At 36.4% G+C, this 20499-nt stretch overlaps 1 protein-coding gene across 2 annotated transcripts; it reads left to right on the plus strand.

Moving 5' to 3' along the window:
• Positions 1–4204: 4204 nt before the first annotated feature.
• Positions 4205–7588, plus strand: LOC104236764 (cytokinin hydroxylase). 2 transcript variants are annotated; one of them, XM_009790770.2, is made up of 5 exons: positions 4205–4540; positions 4617–4843; positions 4939–5180; positions 5798–6179; positions 6969–7588. In XM_009790770.2, the coding sequence occupies exons 1-5, from the start codon at positions 4267–4269 to the stop codon at positions 7404–7406; spliced, it is 1563 nt and encodes a 520-aa protein (XP_009789072.1). In that variant the 5' UTR covers positions 4205–4266; the 3' UTR covers positions 7407–7588. The 2 variants fall into 2 exon arrangements, with proteins under 2 accessions (XP_009789072.1, XP_009789073.1); XM_009790771.2 differs by having other exon boundaries at positions 6984–7588.
• The last annotated feature ends 12911 nt before the right edge of the window (positions 7589–20499 follow it).

A 20499-nucleotide genomic window follows, 5' to 3' on the forward strand; every position in this document is an offset into this window, starting at 1 on the left:
CTTGGGTTGTTGTTGTCGACCCTATGCGTTGTTTGGTTTGCGAGAACACCGGGAAGAACTGGACCTCGTCCATTCGCATTGTTGAAAGCACCCGGAAATGCTTGCCTCAATTCTGTCATGACCTGATCCTGTCGTGAGAGGTAGCCCATAATAACTTTTTGTTGCTCCCTCAGGATCCTGGCTGTTTCAACGACGTGCTCTTCTTCGGCATCATCAGGAGTTGTCTCTCGAACATGTCGTGGATATCACCGGCCATGGACCGGTGTTGTCTCATCGCCCTCGTTGTGGGTATCACTGATGGATTCTTCGTGTTGAGGCTGATTTCCTTGGGCCTCAACATTGTGCGTGATGTTCACATCATTATCTGCCATTTTCTATAATTTTTGCTAAGAACAAAGAATCAAATATGTTAGTAATAGATGCAAGGATCATCTAAATTCCACAATTGTCTATGCCCCATGGTGGACGTCAAACTGTTTATTCGTAAAACGATACAGTTGAATTTATACATGATTTATAGAAAAGTGAATCGATTTAATCCAAAAATAAAAAATTAATTAAATAAGAATATAAGACTTAGCATTGAAATCGAGATAAGACAAAAGAGATCCTAATTCTGGAGGTAGCAGTAACATTATCAATAAGCAACAACAGCCCAGTATAATCCCACAAGTGGGGTTTGGAGAGGGTAGTATGTACGCAGACCTTACTCCTACCTCGAGGGGCAGAGAGGCTGTTTCCAGGAGACCCTCAGCTCAAGAAAGCACCAAGTGATGATATATTAGTAACATCGATAAACTCATAATAAAATAACATAAAATACATAACATAACATAAAGGAACCTAAAATAGCAAAATATCAGCAATATAAGAGAATATAGTAAATACGAGCGTGATGGAAGGTAAACTAATACCCATCGCATAAAGCCCTGCATCAGTAGCTGACCAGTAGTATCTTAAGCCTAACTCCTAACTGGCTAGGCTCACTCTAGCATTCTTTAGAAATATTCACAACTTCCCCCTAACCTTCAACCTTAATGTTCAACCTCCATAATTCCCTGTGTAGGGTCACGTCCTCAGTAATCCTAAGTCGCGCCATGTCCCGCTTGATCACCTCTCCCCAATACTTCTTAGGTCCCCCTCTACCTCTTCTCGTACCTACCACCGCCAATCGTTCACACCTCCTCACAGGTGCATCAGTGCTCCTCCTCTGAATGTATAACATAAGTTTGTCAGAAATTTCGTCCCTTTACAATGGCTGTCAAGCCCACTATTTATAGTTGTACCTAGGCCATAAGGTCCTAGGATCAAGCCCCTGGTAAATCACGATTATGGGGCCACTTGAAGAATGTGTAACGACAGAATATGAATGTCATATTCTCTGTAACGGACTACGTATTTAATGCTATAGAATATTCTCCATTACATGCTAATGGGTGACAGACATTTATTTTCTCTTTTTGAACATCATTCCCTTCGGGAATTAATGAAACTGCTGCCTTCGGACTTGATTGTCATTTACCTCGCTTTCCATTTGCCTTCGGCTCCACATGTCGCATTATTATGCGAGCATTTAATATGAACATATTTTACCCTATACAATTAGGTACCATGATCATTGTTTTGAGTGAACTAAAAAGTACTTTATTTGATAAAAAAAGAAAGTTCTTTTATAGCTATGGAAACTTGAGTTGTTTGAACAATAAACTTATGAATAATAATCCCCGGAGGTTCGGTGTTAGCACTCGAGATGTTAGTGTTAACAACATGAAAGTAAGAGTCAGAATTATAAATGTAAATACGTTTTAACCATATATATTCACAATGACAAAACTCAATATATTTTTTATAAAAGAGATAAGAAGTACATAAGCTATCATATCATCCATTCTTAACTATTTATAGTAAATTCTTACTCTATTTTTGCAAGTTATCATATCGTGCTTAGTATAAAGAATTACTCCCTCTTTCTTAAATGATGTGCCGTGATTTTTAAAAATTTCGATTATTTGTCATTTTATACATTTAAGATAAAACTAATTTTTTTTTTCTAATTTTACTCTTAATACTAATTGTTTTTGAAGATGAAGATGACACATAAATAGAATAAATATTCAATGAAGAGAGATTATATATTAAGATATAAATAAGGGTAAAATAGTCAAAAAATCTTTCTAATTAATATTTCTTAAGAGCCGTGTAAAAGAGAAATACGACAAATAATTTGAGATGGAGGGAGTACTATGTTATAGATCAATTTTACGTAATGTTAAAAAAACGAATATATATTATTAGTGTACAAAATTTAAACACTCCATAGAAGCCCCTTTCTATGCCTACTAGTTGGGGTGTACAAACCGAACCGGAAAATCACACCAAACCGAATAGTCAAACCATCGATTAAAAACTCGATTAGGTTTGGTTTGATTTGATTTGGTATTGAGTAAAAAAAATCCGAACCAAACCGACATATAATATATAAGTTTATATATATATTTTAAAGAATTTTCTTTAAAAAATATCTAGAAATATTTGTGATTCTCTTATGGGATGTAATATTTAGTCTCTATTTTTATTAACTTTAAATAATTATTTTATGATTACTTTCTTATCAAATGTTAGTGAAATGCGTCAATCTCTTTGTTCTTCCATAATCATATGTCAAGATCTATTAAATTTTTATATTTTTTCCGATTTTGAAGTGCTATTTCGATAAGTTAAAAGTTAAATAGAATATATCATTACATAGGTATCATATTGATTTTTATGCTTAACTATTAAATTCAGTTAACCTGAAAATGTACGTCAATGAAAAATTATTGTCAGACAACTAAAAAAATAACTTTCATATACTACTAAGAAACTTTTCTCATAAGAATATGTTAATAGATCATATGTCTGTCAATTTTTTCAATTTTTACTAAATATTTGTTTACTTATAAAAAATTTAACAAAGTAAGATTGAAATAATATTCATGTAACAAAAAAAAAACCCGAAAAACCCGACAAAATCTAACAAATCCAAACTAATATAGTTGATTTGACTTGATTTTGATTAAAATCAAACCAATCTGGTCCATGTACACCCCTCCTACCAGCCAAAGAAAATCTTTTTTGCTCTTTCTAATTTCTTTCCCCTTTTGGAAGGCTCACATAAACTGACAAAGGAGTTTCCTTTTTCTTTACATAGGATCTCATTAATTAACTAGTAGTAATTAATTAAATTGAGTTGTCTTGCATGTTTACTGAACTTTTGTCTTCCCGAGCCAGAATGAGGTCTCCATTTGACCCTTCGCGAAACACAAGAGGCCACGTTCTACATTTGGAGCCGTCGCTCTTTTTATTTTTAATTCCAAATACAAATAAAATACAGCACATTAAACTTTTTTAAAAGAGATTTTCTTAATCTAAATTAATTAATGTTTTTCTTTATCTTTAAGTTTGGTTACCCCGGCCATTAATAAAATTAGTGACTAAGTACAACTCTTTGTCTTTATCTTTATCTTTGGTTAGTCGTTTACTTTGAGCAGACCCTCATATAAAATGGGAACACCATTATTTTTAGAAGAATATTTAATCTCCTTTCACTACTTGCTATGCTACTCTTTCACAAAGTTAAAAAAGTCTTATCATTTTCATCTCATTCGTTGTTACTCCAGTCAATTTTAATAGTTAACCTAAATAATGCTTTCGATTTTCCAGTCAATTTCTTTATAGTTATGCTAAATTGAGGGCTCTTAATACTCGAAAGTATATGCGTTATCTATCTTCTTAAAAGAAATTAAATTATCTTAATTATTTGTAACCACGACATATTACTTAGTAAGGCGGAAAAAAAATTACATTCGGTGTTTGCACAACATCGATAAACATAACATGTATCTTTTACATATTGTATTTCAGTAGATTACTTAAACATGATTAATTAATCTGACTTGGTGTGAATGCTGGCTAATTGTGAATAAGTTTTACCGGTAAATTAAAGAGTAACAGATTTTATACCTATATCATTCATAGTAATGTAATTAAGAGATTAATCTGAGAGCTAGATTTCGTATTAAAAGAATATTGTCGCATCTGTTTTCTTTCCACAAAATGCCATATAGCCCCTAACTAGGGAAGTAATGATTGGCTTGCTTTCAAGCCCAACTTTTTCCACTCTATAAATAGCCTCAAATCTGCCCACAAACATCAAGCCCACAAATCTTTTTTTTCTCTCTTACTAGAAGTGAGCCTTTGGCATAAACTAGAGAGTAATACACCACCATGGCTATGGTGGTATTAGTACTTGTCGTATGTATCTTTATGTCACTGAAAATTGCCTACGAAACTCTATCATGTTATTGGCTAACCCCAAGACGTATCAAGAAAATCATGGAAAAACAAGGAGTGCGTGGTCCGAAACCTCGGTTTCTTGTTGGCAACATCTTAGATATGGCTTCTTTTGTTTCAAAATCAACCAAAAATGACATGGACTCTATTCACCACGACATCGTTGGTCGCCTTTTGCCGCATTACGTCGCCTGGTCTAAGATTTATGGTAATATTAATTTCACCCCTTCCTATTCCTATTGCATGTGTGCTAGTAATTCAGAAAAATATATTTATTATAACAGGAAAAAGATTCATTTACTGGAATGGAACAGAGCCGAGAATGTGCTTAACGGAAGCAGAATTAATCAAAGAGCTTTTCTCCAAATACAGCACTGTTTCTGGGAAATCATGGCTACAACAACAAGGTTCCAAACATTTCATCGGCCGTGGTCTTTTGATGGCTAACGGCGATGCTTGGTACCATCAACGCCACATTGTTGCTCCCGCTTTCATGGGAGACAAACTTAAGGTTTACACTGTCAGCATATAAAAATTAAGTTTTTTCCAATATTTTGGATGGGAATAAAATGGTCATTTAATTAATGGAGTTTTAATGATGAGCAGAGTTATGCGGGGTACATGGTGGAATGCACTAAAGGGATGCTCCAATCACTAGGAAATGCAGTTGAATCAGGTCAGATGGAGTTCGAGATTGGAGAGTACATGACTCGGCTCACTGCAGATATCATATCAAGAACTGAGTTTGACAGTAGCTACGAGAAAGGAAAACAAATATTCCATTTATTAACACTTCTGCAGCACCTTTGCGCACAAGCTAGTCGGCACTTGTGCTTTCCTGGTAGCAGGTAATTTTATTTAGTGCTCACTTAACCATTCTTTCTATTCTCTTATTTTTTTTCGTTCTGTACTAAGAATAGATTTTGGATTCTTTATTTGATAGAAAATGCCCATCTCTAGATGAGTTTTCTTGTTTCTTTTCTTTTTCCCTTTTCAGATTCTATTATACTTTTTCTAGTTCACAAATGATTGGTTAATCGTTAACATAAATTCCAGAATATTTGAAACGTTAAAGACTACTAAGAAAAAAAGGAAAATACAGTTTCGGTTCTTGGAATTGACAGGTGTTACTCTACTTCCGAGTAATCTCATCAATGTGATATGCATTGGCGGATGGACGGTATAATTAATGGGACAATTGGACCCAAAATCCCACCACAATGGCGGATTTTGATTAAAAAAATTGAATCCACCTTTTCGTCACTGAGCATATATATATATATATGTATATGTATATGTAATTTTCAGAAAATATTAAATTCTGATCCATAATTATAATGACATAATAGGATTGAACTCGTGAAATTTAACCATAGATTCACTTCCTATTGACATGTCTTAAAAATGGTTTACTAAGCTGGGCAGACATTAATTAATTGAGTATTGTTAATTTGTTTTTCCACAGGTTTTTGCCAAGCAAATATAACAGAGATATAAAAGCATTAAAAATGGAAGTGGAGAGGCTACTAATGGAGATAATACAAAGCAGGAAAGATTGTGTAGAAATAGGAAGAAGCAGCTCATATGGGAATGATTTGTTAGGAATGTTATTAAATGAGATGCAAAAGAAAAGAAGCAGCAATGGATTCAGTTTGAATTTGCAGCTAATTATGGATGAATGCAAGACATTTTTCTTTGCTGGACATGAGACCACTGCCCTTTTGTTAACTTGGACTTCTATGTTATTAGCAAGTAATCCCTCTTGGCAAGATAAAGTTAGAGATGAGGTCACCCAAGTCTGCAAAAGAGATCCACCCACTGTTGAACATCTTCCAAAGCTTACTTTGGTAAGTAACAACTTTTTTTATTATACCTATTCTACTACAAGTAATGGTTTTTTTTTTATTGTGGTCACTATAAAAAATCGTCAAAAAGACTCAATGCTGAAGGTCAATATATAGTCCAATCGCTGAAACTTATGAGTAGCGATACTTAAAAAATACTACTTTTCGTGGTGATTTTAGCCATTTATAAACTAAAAATAAATAAATTCAAAGAGATCGCCGCTAAAAAATTAAGCGTCTTGTACGATTTTCAAAAGGAGTCTTTGGATGGACTCGTTTGAGTGTGGTGATTGTAGGACTAGTCTCGATTTGTGTACGTGGGATTAATTTAAAGTATTCCACATTTTGACAGTTCTTTTTTCTTTTCTTTTTTCCCCAATTTGACATTATTTATTGAGAGAGGAATGGAATTACGAAATATAAAGATTATCACGCTTGAGTGTCCAACTGTCAACAAGCTCTAACTTGAAACTTGTTCTTGATCAATAAATTCCTTTCTTTAGATCTTGCTGCATATATAGCTTTGCTGGCACTGAGCAGTAGCTTGGCAAATTTTGAAGCCACATAAAAATATTTAACTATTATTTTACATAATCATGTAAGAAAATGGTGGTAGTAAGTTCATTCACTGAAAATCAGAATAATGATTTAAATACTGTTACCTCTTTTTGGCTCCTCATTCTTCGTTGACTATTAATGTCATTACATTTTTTGTAGTCTGTAGTAGCACGGTTCATATTTTTTTTTTTTTTAAATTTAACTTATATATACTGATAGTGTAAATTAAAAAAGTTCATTTTTTTGCAGTTAAACATGGTAATCAACGAGTCGCTTAGACTCTATCCACCAGCTTCTGTACTTCCTAGAATGGCATTTGAGGATTTCAAATTAGGTGACCTTCATATTCCAAAGGGTTTATCAATTTGGATTCCAGTACTTGCCATACATCATAGTGAAGAAATATGGGGAGAAGATGTTAATGAATTCAGGCCTGATCGTTTTGCTTCTAAGTCTTTTGCTGCCGGCCGGAATTTTCTCCCGTTCGCCGCCGGTCCCCGGAATTGTGTTGGCCAATCTTTTGCTTTAATGGAAGCCAAGATCATATTAGCCATGTTAATATCCAAATTTCGGTTCACCATTTCAGAGAATTATCGCCATGCACCTGTAATTGTCCTCACAATTAAGCCTAAATATGGGGTTCAAATCAAGTTGACAACTTTGACTCCTTGAGAAATTTTTGGCCTAGAGGATTATTTTCCTTTTTTTTTTCAATAATTTTTTTTTTATTAAGAGGAGATTTTGAGGAGGATGGAAACTTGAAAAAATAGTACCGACGATACAAGTAGCTCCGTTATTTAATATATAATATTAGATCGAGATGAGTTTAAATGAAATGATATGGTTTGTGAAAATTCATACAATCTGCCCCAAATTGCTTTTACTTTTAGCCTGTTTTTATTATTATTTTGTGGAAAGTCAAGATTAGTTGTGATTATGCAGAGAAAAGGAGTGATCATGCTAAACAAACAAAAAAAAGAATATCCCGATACATTAAGCACTTGCTATGCGCGGGGTTCGAAAAAGTATCGGATACATAGTGTTACTCTGTATTTTTACAAGAGACTGTTTATACGGCGCAAACCCCTAACCTTTTCATCGCATAAGAGTAACTTTACAAGTTGTGTCAAGACTCCATTCAAATGCTAAACAAAAGATAAGTGAATAGAAAGGGAGGAAGAGATTGGGACTATGCCTTTTGAGGTTGATGAATTATCATTTATTCAGTGGGCTCAGAAAAAGATGGTTAGGATATTAGAATAAGAAGCCAGGACAAGAAAAGATATGATTAAGTTGATGAGGGTCTTTTTTTGGATAAGCACCCAGAAATTCATTAATTAAGTAATCACAACACAAAAGTTGATATTGGTTAAAAAGGTGTTTTTTTTTTTTTTTTTTTTGATGCCAACATAAATTTTTAAACTTTGATAATGTTTTGATTCTTCTATATATACCTTTTCCCCCAACTCAACTGATTCAACATAGTGCTCACTTTTCAAGTCGAAAAATTATATATAGACCAACTTGGATTTATTTTTAACAAAAAGGGTAGGGTAGGAAAATTAAGAACCTTTATCACACCCCATCACCTGTCTACACCCTCTGGCCAATTCCATCAATATATGTTACTAACTACTATGTATTACTCCTCTACATTTATTAATTTGTTTAATAATTTAAAATCTGATATTTATTAGATTTGAACGTGATGAATAATGAATCAATTCTCTGTTTTTTTCAATTAAATAACAAGCTTGATTTTCTAATAAAATTCGAATTAGAAACGTATACCTACTACACACCTTTGGTATTGAATCAAAGCCATGAGCTATGTTTCTTAAATTGTTCAATTTGTCTTCTTCACTTATGAAGATTTTAGCCCAAAATGTTTGAGAAACCGAATGCACACGCTATTTTGTTAAATTTGTGGAACGAGACAAAATTTAGAAGGAGCGAACAAACACAACTAAGAACAAAGAAGAGAAAGTTGGGGAAAAAAATAATTCTTCATTTCTGTTATATAACAACTGTACAGTAACATGTTCTCTTTTATACAAGTATAACCAAATTTAGCTAGCAGAATCTTTTGATAAACCATCGCTAATCTGTCGCTAAATGAGATTAGCGACGAATTTTTCTGTTTAGCTACAGAATTTGTCCGTCGCTAAAACCTGATTTTTTTAGCAGTGATTACATTATAGGCAGCAACCTTGTAGGGTCCCCCAAACATCCATGTGAATTAGTTGAAAAGTTTAAACATTTCTTGTAGTACTTAGTGGAAATGGCATTCTAGTTTGCCTTGCCAAGGGGAAAATCTCACACCTATGAGCAATATTAAAGTCTATACCGTTTCTAAAATATTGTAATTTCCTAAGAACTGGCAGAGGTACATGACCCATTCTCTTGTGCCATATATCTGGATCTCCTTATTGATAACTGCAAAGGCTTTGCAAGAATGAAACATGTTGTGTGACTTCACTGAGGTCATGATGTACAACCCATCTTCCACCCTACCAGTCTCCATCACCCTCCCAGACAAGAGGTCCTGAAATGCTCAAAATGTAGGAAAGTAGGAAGCAAAACAATTCATGTCTTTTGTCACCTTGGAGACAGATAAAAGATTGAACTTGAAGGCAAGAATACATAGAACATTATTAATAGTGTCATCTTTTGACAATTGACAATCCCCTATGTGAATAATTTTGGCAAAATCCCCTGTTTGTAGCTTAACTTGTCCTATGTTTTCCGTTTGTGTTCCATGATACAATAATTTTTTATTTCCTATCATAAAGTTTGTAGCTCCTGCATCTACAATCCACTTAGGAATGCTAATATTGTTGTAAATAAAAGTTATGTCGTTGCTGCCACACTGCCACTTGATTTATCAATTGAGCTTTTGTTTAATTGTTGTAGGATCTGAGAATATTGTTCATTTGTGAACATGTATGTTGGAACTCCTTTATTTGCTTTCTGTGAGACATTGCTTTCTATCTGCGTTGCATTAGCTCTTCTATTAGGCTTAAAATCAGATGGCTAGCCCACTATTTTATAGCAATTATCCTTTGAATGACCTGATTTGTTATAGAATTCACATTTCATCAACATGTAGCAGCCTGCCTTTGTATGCCCCTTCTGGCGACAATACTCACATTCTATGCCAAAATTCTTCCTTGACTTATTCCCTGAATGTGTGGTAAACATAGCAGTAGGCTCAACCTGTCATGTATGTGCATTGAAGTTGTTGCCTGAAATTATTCTTCTGCTTTCATCTTGAACTATCATAGCATATGCTTGGTTAATGGAATGGACATTAGGAATCATCAAAATCTGACTTCTAGCTTGCTCAAAACTGTCGTTCAACCCCATTAAGAACTGCAATAACCTCTATAATTTCAACTGTTCAACATAATCATTAACAGGAGGTGGTGGTAATATAGCATCATATTCAGCCCATAGCTCAGTTAATTTTGTAAAATAGATAGAAACAAACGATATCCTATATGTAGAAGTGAAAATTTCTTTGTGCAAGTAATAGAGCCTCAAAGCATCTACTTTGTCAAACCGTTCCTTAAGTTGTGCCCAAACTGTTTGAGCATTCTCTGAGAATAGAACACCAAAAAGTAGGTGTGAATTAACATTGCTCATCAACCACGAAGTAACAACGGCATTACAACGATCCCACTGATGAGTGAATCCTGGTCCAAAATCACTTTTCGAGGTAGTACCGTCTACCAAACAGAGTTTATTCTTTCCTAGAAGAGCTACTTTCATTGCTCGATTTCACAACGTATAATTCTCCAATTCCATTTAATAACAAACCAATCGATAACAAACCTGGTCCATCAGATAGATGTAAGTAGAATAGGTGATTATGGTCGAGAACGAAGTTCTCGCTATTCACAGTTCTAGTTGATGCTGCAACTGCGGTGGTGCTATCGCCAGAATTGTCATCAATCTCCATGGAAAATTGCATAAATCCACTCACAATTGCACAATCAAATAAAAATTAGGGTTTCGATCACAGATCGCCGTTCCCGATTTTGAAAGAAATTAAAGATATTGAGGAAAAGTTGAAGCTAATTCTCTCGATTTACTTCAAATCTGCAAAGAAATCTCTAGAATCACTTAGTAATCCGCTCTGATACCATGTTAAATTTGTGGAACAAGACAGAATTTAGAAGGAGAGAACAAACGCAGCTAAGAACAGAGAAGAGAAAGTTGGGGAAGAAAATAATTCTTCATTTCTATTATATGACAACTGTACAGTGGCATGTTCTCCTTTATACAAGTATAATCAATCTAACTAACTTCTAACTATAGTTGGCTAAACTATGGTTAAGTTATGTTACACCACTAACCACATCATTTATACAATTACTACTACTCTCAATATATTTCTATAATTTTTATTATTATTTAGAGGTGAAAAACTTCTTTATTCTACCGTACAATTCTCTAGATGTGAATTAAAGCACGAATGGTAATTCAATATAGATCTCTCGACAAAACGTGCTATTTAAACAAAAGACAAAAAGATCAAGTCATTAACTCCCATAATATTTTTCAGCTGTCAAATAATTTTAAAAATATTTTTATTTCTCGAGATTATACAAATATTGTTTATTTGCATTAGTCATCCCTAGGTGCATGTAACACCTTGTTTAGGACTTCTTTTGAGTCAGTTGACTTGCTGTAAAAATTTTACGGTGATTTTTCAAATGCTTGGTGAGATAACTTTATAAAGGATTATTTATTCATGATTTTAAAGAAATTTTATTTTCTTATTTTAGAATGGATAATGTTAATTTTTTTTCTAAGTGATACCTAAAGTTTATATCCAATAAATTCAGAAGTTTCAATTTTAATTTTTCATGCAAGTTAAAGTTTGAATTAATTAAGAATGAAAATAGAGTATGTAATTAGATATGTACTTAAACAACAGCAGCTGATGCGGTAAGTTGTCTTGTCTACGGACGTTGTACTGACGACAAAAAGAATCTCCCTCACTAATGTTCGAAGAATTCACTTCCAATTCCCATCAAGTAAAAAGAAGAGAACTGGTATTCGTCTTGTCTAATCACTAGCAAAAGGAAAGTGATAAATTTCTACAGTTGCCATATTTGTTTTGGCATTTGGAACAATCAGACCTTTATGGTGTTTGGTCCGTGGGACAAGTAACAATAATTCTAGGATATACTCCTTCCGTTTCAATTTATGTGAATCTATTTCCTTTTTAGTCCGTGCCAAAAAGAATGACCCATTTCCTTATTTGGAAACAAATTACCTTTACACAATATTTTATAGCCACATAAAATATATGTGCCTCATTTTACACCACAAGATCCAAAATCTTCTCTCTTTTCTTAAATTCCGTGCATAGTCAAATGAGTTCACATAAATTAAAACGGAGGGAGTAATATAAGATTGTTTCATTCTATATTTGGTTATAAATATATATTAGTTTTGAGAATCATATAAGGTGCGATAACTAATCCCGTGCTGTATCCTAACCGATGAAATAACCTCGTCTATCCCATTTCGACAACGAAACAACGTATTAGTGGCATACACAAAACTTTTTACTCAGGTGAGATCGCCTTATAAACACAATTTAATTTACAAATGGGATTAAGTCTGGGATTATGATAGTTGTAACTTTTAGGTATCTTCATATTCTAAACTGATAGCTGTTTCAAATTATTTTTAAGTGGTGTCAATTTATTGTAAATAATATTTGAAAATTCTTCGTAAAGGCATGTTGGATGAGACTCCTTACTGAAAGGTGTTTTCGACTCGATTCTTACTGAATTATACGTCAAGAATTTTGACGTTAATCTAACCCCTTTTGAATGTCTGAAATTTCGTTTAATTTGAAGAAGTAGTTTAGCATTTTTTTGTTTAACCATTTGATCCGCATAACTCAAATTTTTTTGGCCTGACTAATTTAAATTCACGCCAGATAAAATTCATTTAAAGGAAAGTTTCTCTATAAAAAAATTTATTTTTAAAACTCAAACTCAATAACTTAATTAAAAGTAGAGAGACTTTATTACCTTTTTTAAAACGATGATTGAAGTAATTTAGCTAAAATAAGCAAAACGGAAATAAAAAATTTAAGACGGCAAGTCAATGCATTGGAAAGGATTTTTCTATTCCAGACAATGTTATGGATCTTGAGGTCGAGTGTTAACACACTCCTAAATATATGAATAAAATAAACAAAGCCGTCAGAAAATAAAAGACCCTTCTCTGTTTATAATAATGAATTAGCGCACTCACACTCATAAAAGAATTTATCCTATGATAATGATTAGATGATAACACTTCACCACTTATTTTATTCATTTCCTTGCACGAGTGAATCTAAAGTGCCTTTAAGTTGATGGCTACAATAAACACTTTCTTTTATTCTGATCGTTTTTTTACAAATTCTTTTTTCCCCTACCCCAGTAAAAAGATAATACTAATTGTAGTGAAATTTTCAAGCTAGTGACCAGCCCTAGTGAACTGACCATGGTTAGGTTTGTACACTGATTATTTGAGATCGCACAAATTAAAAAGAGAAAAAGAAATGACTTATTTTACCAAGGAAAAAGAATGAGCAATAAGTTTAATATACTTCAATAAGGGAAGATCAGAAACATCATACGATATAATCAGTAACGACTAATGAGTAAACAATATAACCGACACTAGGCCTAAGAATTAAACTGTGGAATATGAACGGAAATTATTTTTTCTAGAAAATAATTTTAGGTGTTTACTTAGTTAGTAAAGATTATTTTTAGGAAAAATAAATTTTAAAAATGAGCAAATCTGGGAGAGTTTTAATGAAATTTTGAATATTTAATGTCAGAAGTGATAATAATATTTAAATATTAATTGGAGCAAGTAATATAAGGCTAAAGTTAACATACATGTAAAGAAAATGCGCAGATGAATGAGAGATTATTTTTCTCTGATAACCAAAAAGAAAATAATTTCCTCATAAAAAATATTTTCTTTTAAAATGACTTCTGTTATAGAGTATGTATTTCAAGCACAATATCGTACAAAGATAACGTCTGTTCAGCTTAGAATGGAGCCAAATATGGAAGAGGAAACCTACAAAAACCGGTCATTTCCAAATTTCCAAAATCCTAGCTAGCATTCTAAACCTCTTTGCATTTTAGTTCTCTTTACAGGGAAAATGGTGGAGAAGATCACAAGGGACAAACATACCTAATCAACCACGAAGACTCAAATTGTTTTGACTCTTCGAATTAATTAGTTCTTAAATCTAATTCCCATCCCTAATCCCATGATTAGACAGCTCCTTTTGGAGTCAAACTAGGGCCCTTAATAATCACCCCCTTGATTAAATATGTTTCAACTCATGCTTAAGATTTAAGATTTGTGCTCCACCATCATCTTCATCACTTTAACCACCTTCCCCCGCCACCAAGCCTTGCTCCCATAACTTTACCTGTAAAGTCTTTACTTAAATAACTTTTTTGGGGTTTATAATGTACATTTCTCCATTATAATATGCTATATTAATAGATTTTTGTGGTCCGACTTCTTCTCGAACCCCGCATATAACGGGATTTTAGTGCATCGAACCATCTTTTTAATATGCTAAATTAAGACAATCTTTCCTTTACTTTTAACAAGTTATTGTGAATTGAAATTTTTCGTACGCTATCTTCCAGTTCTGTGTATAATTATAAACTTAAGTGGCTGAAAATCACTTCATAATGAAATTCCCTCCTGCAATACCCATATTAAAAATGTAAGTAACCTTTTCTGTTGCACTTAAAAGTCGAATCCAAAATTTAAAGTCGTTGGACCCTATTCAGGGTGATCTTTGTATATGGATAAAACCGGGGTAACATGTATCCTGATTTTCCGGTGGGTCAAACGAAGCAAAGGCATGACTATATGGGATCGGAATCGAAGCCGGGATGTCTCGTATTAAGGCCCGAACGGAGTGTTCGCCACCGGGCTTGATAAGAAAACATTTCCCCGATCCTGAAACGAGCTCTGAGGCCTCGGAAAGCACGGCAACTGTTACATACGATTAATAGAGGGCCACGATATCCGCACCCCATCGGATATCACCGCGCAGGTCTCACCCAACATCGATAGCGAATCAGTAATTGACGAGAATGGAGGATTTTTACATTTTTTAGAATTGTACCAGAGGTGAAACTCTCCTATTTAACGAGGAAGCTTTTTTTTTTGATAGCACACATTTGTACCACGTATATCAAGGCAATACAAACTTGTTTCTCTACTTCTTAGTTATTGAAAAGTTCTTACGTTAATCATAGTTCTTCATACACATTTAGATTCAAATCGAGGGTGTGGTCGAGGGCGAAACTACTATTAAGCCTAAATCCTAGCCCAGACTTAACGTCACAACTGGTTTGGTTATATATCTTTTCTTTTCTAAAATTCTTGATCACTTGTATTGAATAAAATCACGTACAAAATCGATTTTTATCTATTTTTAAGGGTAAACAGTTTGACGCCCACTGTGGGGCTAAGGATAATAATGGTGATTTGATACAAATTTTCATAAAACACTCTATTTTATGCTTATTCATTAAAGTTTTAATTTCAGGTCAGCTTAAAAATATCAAACTCTCAGTCTGCTCATTTGAACGTTGATGTAAAGCCCCAGAGATTTTTTGCCCCAAACTAATTCTATTCCTGTACAAGCTTTAAGTTAGACATAAGGATATTCAAATACTAGAAAGGGTGTATGACAACTACGTTTTACATTTAAACTTATACCAATCTTTAAAATATCTAAAACAACATCGAATTAACCATGGATTCGAGCCTAAGAACTCTAAAAACTCTCAAATTACGCTTTCGATCAAAAAGTCTATCAAATCTTGTCCGAATGACCTGAAATTTCACACACACGTCACATTCAACATTAGGGAGCTACTCCAACTTCCGGAATCCCATTCTGACCCTTAGATCAAAATCTCACTATCGAACCGGAAACTTCCAAAAACTCAACTTTCAGCATTTCAAGCCTAAATTAGCTACGGACCTCCAGAACACAATCCGAACATGCCCCTTAGCCCGAAATCACCCAACGGAGCTAACGGAACCAGCAGAATTCCATTCCGAGGCCGTCTTCACACTGTTCCAACTACAGACCAAATTCCACAACTTAAACTCTCAATTAGGGACTAAGTGTCCCAAAACTCTCTGAAACTCCAAATAAACCCTCCTGGCAACTCACAATAGCCGAAAAAAATACGGGAAAAGCAGTTAATAGGGGATCGAGGCGTTCTTAAAATGACCGACCGGGTCGTTACATCCTCCCACACTTAAACATTTGTTCGTCCTCGAACGAGCATAGAGACATACCTGAAGTAGTGAAAAGATAAAGGTAACGGTTGCGCATATCCTGCTTGGTCTTCCAGGTCGCCTCCTCGACCGGCTGACCCCGCCACTGAACCTTTACTGATGCAATGTTCTTTGACCTCAGCTTCCGAACCTGCCTATCCAATATCGCCACTGGCTCCTCGACATAAGATAGATCCTTGTCCAACTGGACTGAACTGAAATCCAACACGTGTGACGAATCATCGTGACACCTCCGGATCATAGAAACATGAAATATCGGATGAACTCCTACCAAGCTGGGAGGTAAGGCAAGCTCATAAGCAACCTCCCCAACACGTCTCAATATCTCAAAAGGACTAATAAACCTCGGACTCAGTTTCCCTTTCTTCCCAAATCTCATAATGCCCTTCATAGGCAAAACTCGAACCAGAACCCGCTCTCCAACCATATAGGAAACATCACGAACCTTCCGGTCCACATAACTCTTCTATCTAGACTGGGTTGTATGGAGGATATCCTGAATCACCTTAACCTTTTCCAAGCATCCTACACCAAGTTTGTGCCCAATAATCTAGCCTCGCCCAGCTCAAACCATCCCACCGGGGATCTACACCGCCTACCATATAAAGCCTCATACGGTGCCATCTGAATGCTGGATTGATAGTTGTTGTTGTAAGCAAACTCTGCCAATGGCAAGAACTGATCCCAAGACCCTTCAAACTTAATCACACATGCATGAAGCATATCCTCAAGAATCTGATTAGTGCGCTTGGACTGTCCGTTCGTCTGAGAGTGAAATACTGTACTCAACTCCACCCGAGTACCCAAGTCATGTTGAACGACCCTCCAAAATCGCGATGTGAACTGAGTACCTCTATCCGAAATGATGGAAAATGGAATACCATGCAGACAAACAATCTCCCGGATATAAATCTCCGCCAACTGCTCTGAAGAATAAGTAGTACACAAAGGAATGAAATACGCGGACTTGGTCAGCTAATCCACAATCACCCAAATGGCATCGAACTTCCTTAAAGTCCGTGGGAGCCCAACTACAAAGTCCATGGTGATCCGCTCCCACTTCCACTCCAGGATCTCTATCTGCTGAAGCAACCCACTCGATCTCTGGTGCTCATACTTCACCTACTGATAACTGAGGCACCAAGCTACAAACCCAACTATGTCTTTCTTCATCCGCCTCCACTAACAGTGCTGTCTCAAATCCTGATACATCTTCGTGGCCCCGGATGAATGGAATACCGTGAGATATGGGCCTCCTCTAAAATTAACTATCGAAGCCCATCAACTTTGGGTACACAGACCCAACCCTACATCCTCAACACCAAATCATCACCAATAGTCACATCTCTTGCATCACCGTGCTGAACCTTATCCTTGAGGACAAGCAAATGAGGGTTATCAAATTGACGCTCCCTAATACGATCAAATAAGGAAGATCAACAAACCACACAAGCTAGAACACGACTGGGCTCCAAAAGATCCAATATCACAAACTGGCTGGCTAAGGCCGGAACATCCATCGCCATAGACCTCTCCGATGCTGGTAAATAAGCCAAACTCCCCAAACTCTCTGCCCGGCGACTCAAAACATCGGCCACCACATTGGCCTTGATCGGGTGATACAAAATAGTGATATCATAGTCTTTCAACAACTCTAACCACCTCCTATTTTAGATCCTTTTGCTTGAATAGGTGCTGCAAGCTCTAATGATTAGTATAAATCTCACAAGGAACACAGTACAAATAATGACACCAGATCTTCAGGGCATGAACAATGGCAGCTAACTCGAGATCATGGAAACGATAATTCTTCTCATGCACCTTCAACTGTCTAGACGCATAGGCAATCAACCTATCGTCCTGCATCAAAACCGCTCCAAGGCCAATACTCGAGTCATCACAATAGACAGTGTAAGACCCTGAACTTGTAGGTAATATCAAAATTGGAGCTGTAGTCAAAGCTGTCTTGAGATTCTGAAAGCTCACCTCACACTCTTCTATCCACTAGAATGGAGCATCCTTCAGGGTCAGCTTGGTAATAGGGGCTGAAATCGATGAAAAACCCTCCACAAAATGACAGTAATAACCAGCCAAGCTAAGAAAACTGCGGATCTCTGTAGTTGAGAATGGTCTGGGCCAACTCTACACTGCCTCTACTTTCTTCGGATCCCCTTGAATACCTTCACTCGATACCACGTGGCCTACGAATGCCATAGAATCAAACCAAAACTTGTATTTCGAGAACTTAGCATATAACTTCTTCTCTCTCAAGGTCTGAAGCACTGTCCTCAGATGCTGCTCATGATCTTCCCGACTCCAGGAATACACTAGAATATCATCAATAAAGACAATGATGAACGAGTCAAGATATGACCGGAACACACTGTGCATCAAATGAATAAAGGCTATTGGGGCATTGGTCAGCCCAAATGACATAACAAGGAACTCGTAATGACCATACTGAGTCCTGAAAGCAGTCTTCAGGATATCTGGCTCCCAAATCTTCAACTGATGGTACCCTGAACGCAAGTCAATCTTAGAAAGCACTCGTGCACCCTGTAACTGGTCAAACAGATCATCAATACGAGGAAAAGGGTAACAGTTCTTTACTGTAACTTTGTTCAACTAGCGATAATCAATAGATATATGCATAGAACCATCCTTTTTCTTCACAAACAAGATAGGAGCACCCCAAGGTGATACACTAGGCCGAATAAAAACCTTATCAAGCAATTCCTGTAACTGATCCTTTAACTCCTTCAACTCAGGAGAGGCCATACGATACAGAGGAATAGAAATGGGCTGAGTGCCCGACAATAGATCAATGCCAAAATCAATATCTCTATCGGGCGGCACGCCAGGAAGATCAGCTGGAAGCACATCAGGAAAATCCCGTACTACTAGGACTGAATCAATTGTAGGGGTATCAATACTGACATCTCTCACATAAGCTAGATATGCGTCACACCCCTTTTCAACCATACGCTAAACCTTAAGGAAAGAAATAACTCTATTGGAAATGCGATCTAAAGTACCCCTCCACTCAACTCTCGGAACACCTAGCATAACCAACATCACGGTTTTGGCATGACAATCAAGAATAGCATAATGTGGTGACAACTAGTCCATGCCCAAGAAAACATCAAAATCTAACATGCTGAGCAATAACAAATCAGCTCTAGTCTCAAAACCACTAAGAGCAATCAAACATGACCGATAAACGCGGTCCACAACAAGAGAATCTCCCACATGAGTAGAAACATAAACAAGGGTAATCAAAGAATCTCGAGATACACCCAAATGTGGAGAAAAATAAGAATACACATAAGAATAGGTGGAGCCTAGATCGAATAAAACCGATGCATCTCTATGACAAACCATGACAATACCCGTGATGACAAATCGGAGGCAACAACCTCAGTACAGGTAGGAAGGGCATAATATCTGGCCTGTCCTCCCCCTCTAGGGTGACCTCTACCTCCCCGACCTTCACCTCTAGCTGGCTGAGCCGGTGGGGCAACTGGTGCTGTAATCATAGCCTGAGAGCTCTGCGGGGCACATTGTGGCTGAGAAGTCTGTAGAGGTGCACTCCTCCCAAGTCTAGGGCAATCCCTCACCACATGGCGTGTGTCACCACACTCAAAACAAGCTCTGGGAGGACGTGGTGGCTGTGATTGGCTCAGGCTAGGTCTGCTAGACTGACCTCTGAAAGCACCCCACGCAGGGGGCGCACTAGATACTGGAGGTGCATAATAAGGCTTCTGAGGCCTAGAAGGAGCTGTAATACCACTGGCTGCTGGAAGAGCTGAATGAACATGGTGACTCATATAACCACTACCATGACGACCTGTTGCTGGGGCATGGGCACCAGAATAATGGCCCGACTCTCGAGACCTCTTGGCTTCCCACTCCTTTCTCTCCCTAACATGCATACCATCAATCCTCCTAGCAATGCTCACCACCTACTGATAAGAAATATCCATCTCCAACTCACGAGCCATGCTAGACCTGATGCTGGGAATAAGCCCCTCAATAAACCGGCGAACCCTCTCGCGAACAGTAGAAACCAAGGTTGTGGCATGTATAGCCAAGCTAGTGTAACAGACAACATACTCCGAGACAGTCATAGTACCCTGGCGTAAATGCTCAAACTTTGCGCGCCATGCGTCCCTAAGGTTCTGAGGCACAAACTCTCTCAGGAACATATCTAAAAACCGAGTCCAAATTAGTGAAGCTGCCTCATCCAGACTGTCTAACTCATAAGCGGCTCCTCAAAGCTGGAAGGCAGTGAATGAAACCCCACTCGATCTTGATATACCCATAGTGCGGAGGATACAGTGACACTCCTCCAGATATTCCAAGACATCATCTGAAGCTAACCCACTGAATACAGGAG

Source organism: Nicotiana sylvestris, chromosome 2 (assembly GCF_000393655.2).
Source record: "Nicotiana sylvestris chromosome 2, ASM39365v2, whole genome shotgun sequence".
Classification (NCBI taxonomy): Eukaryota; Viridiplantae; Streptophyta; class Magnoliopsida; order Solanales; family Solanaceae; genus Nicotiana; species Nicotiana sylvestris.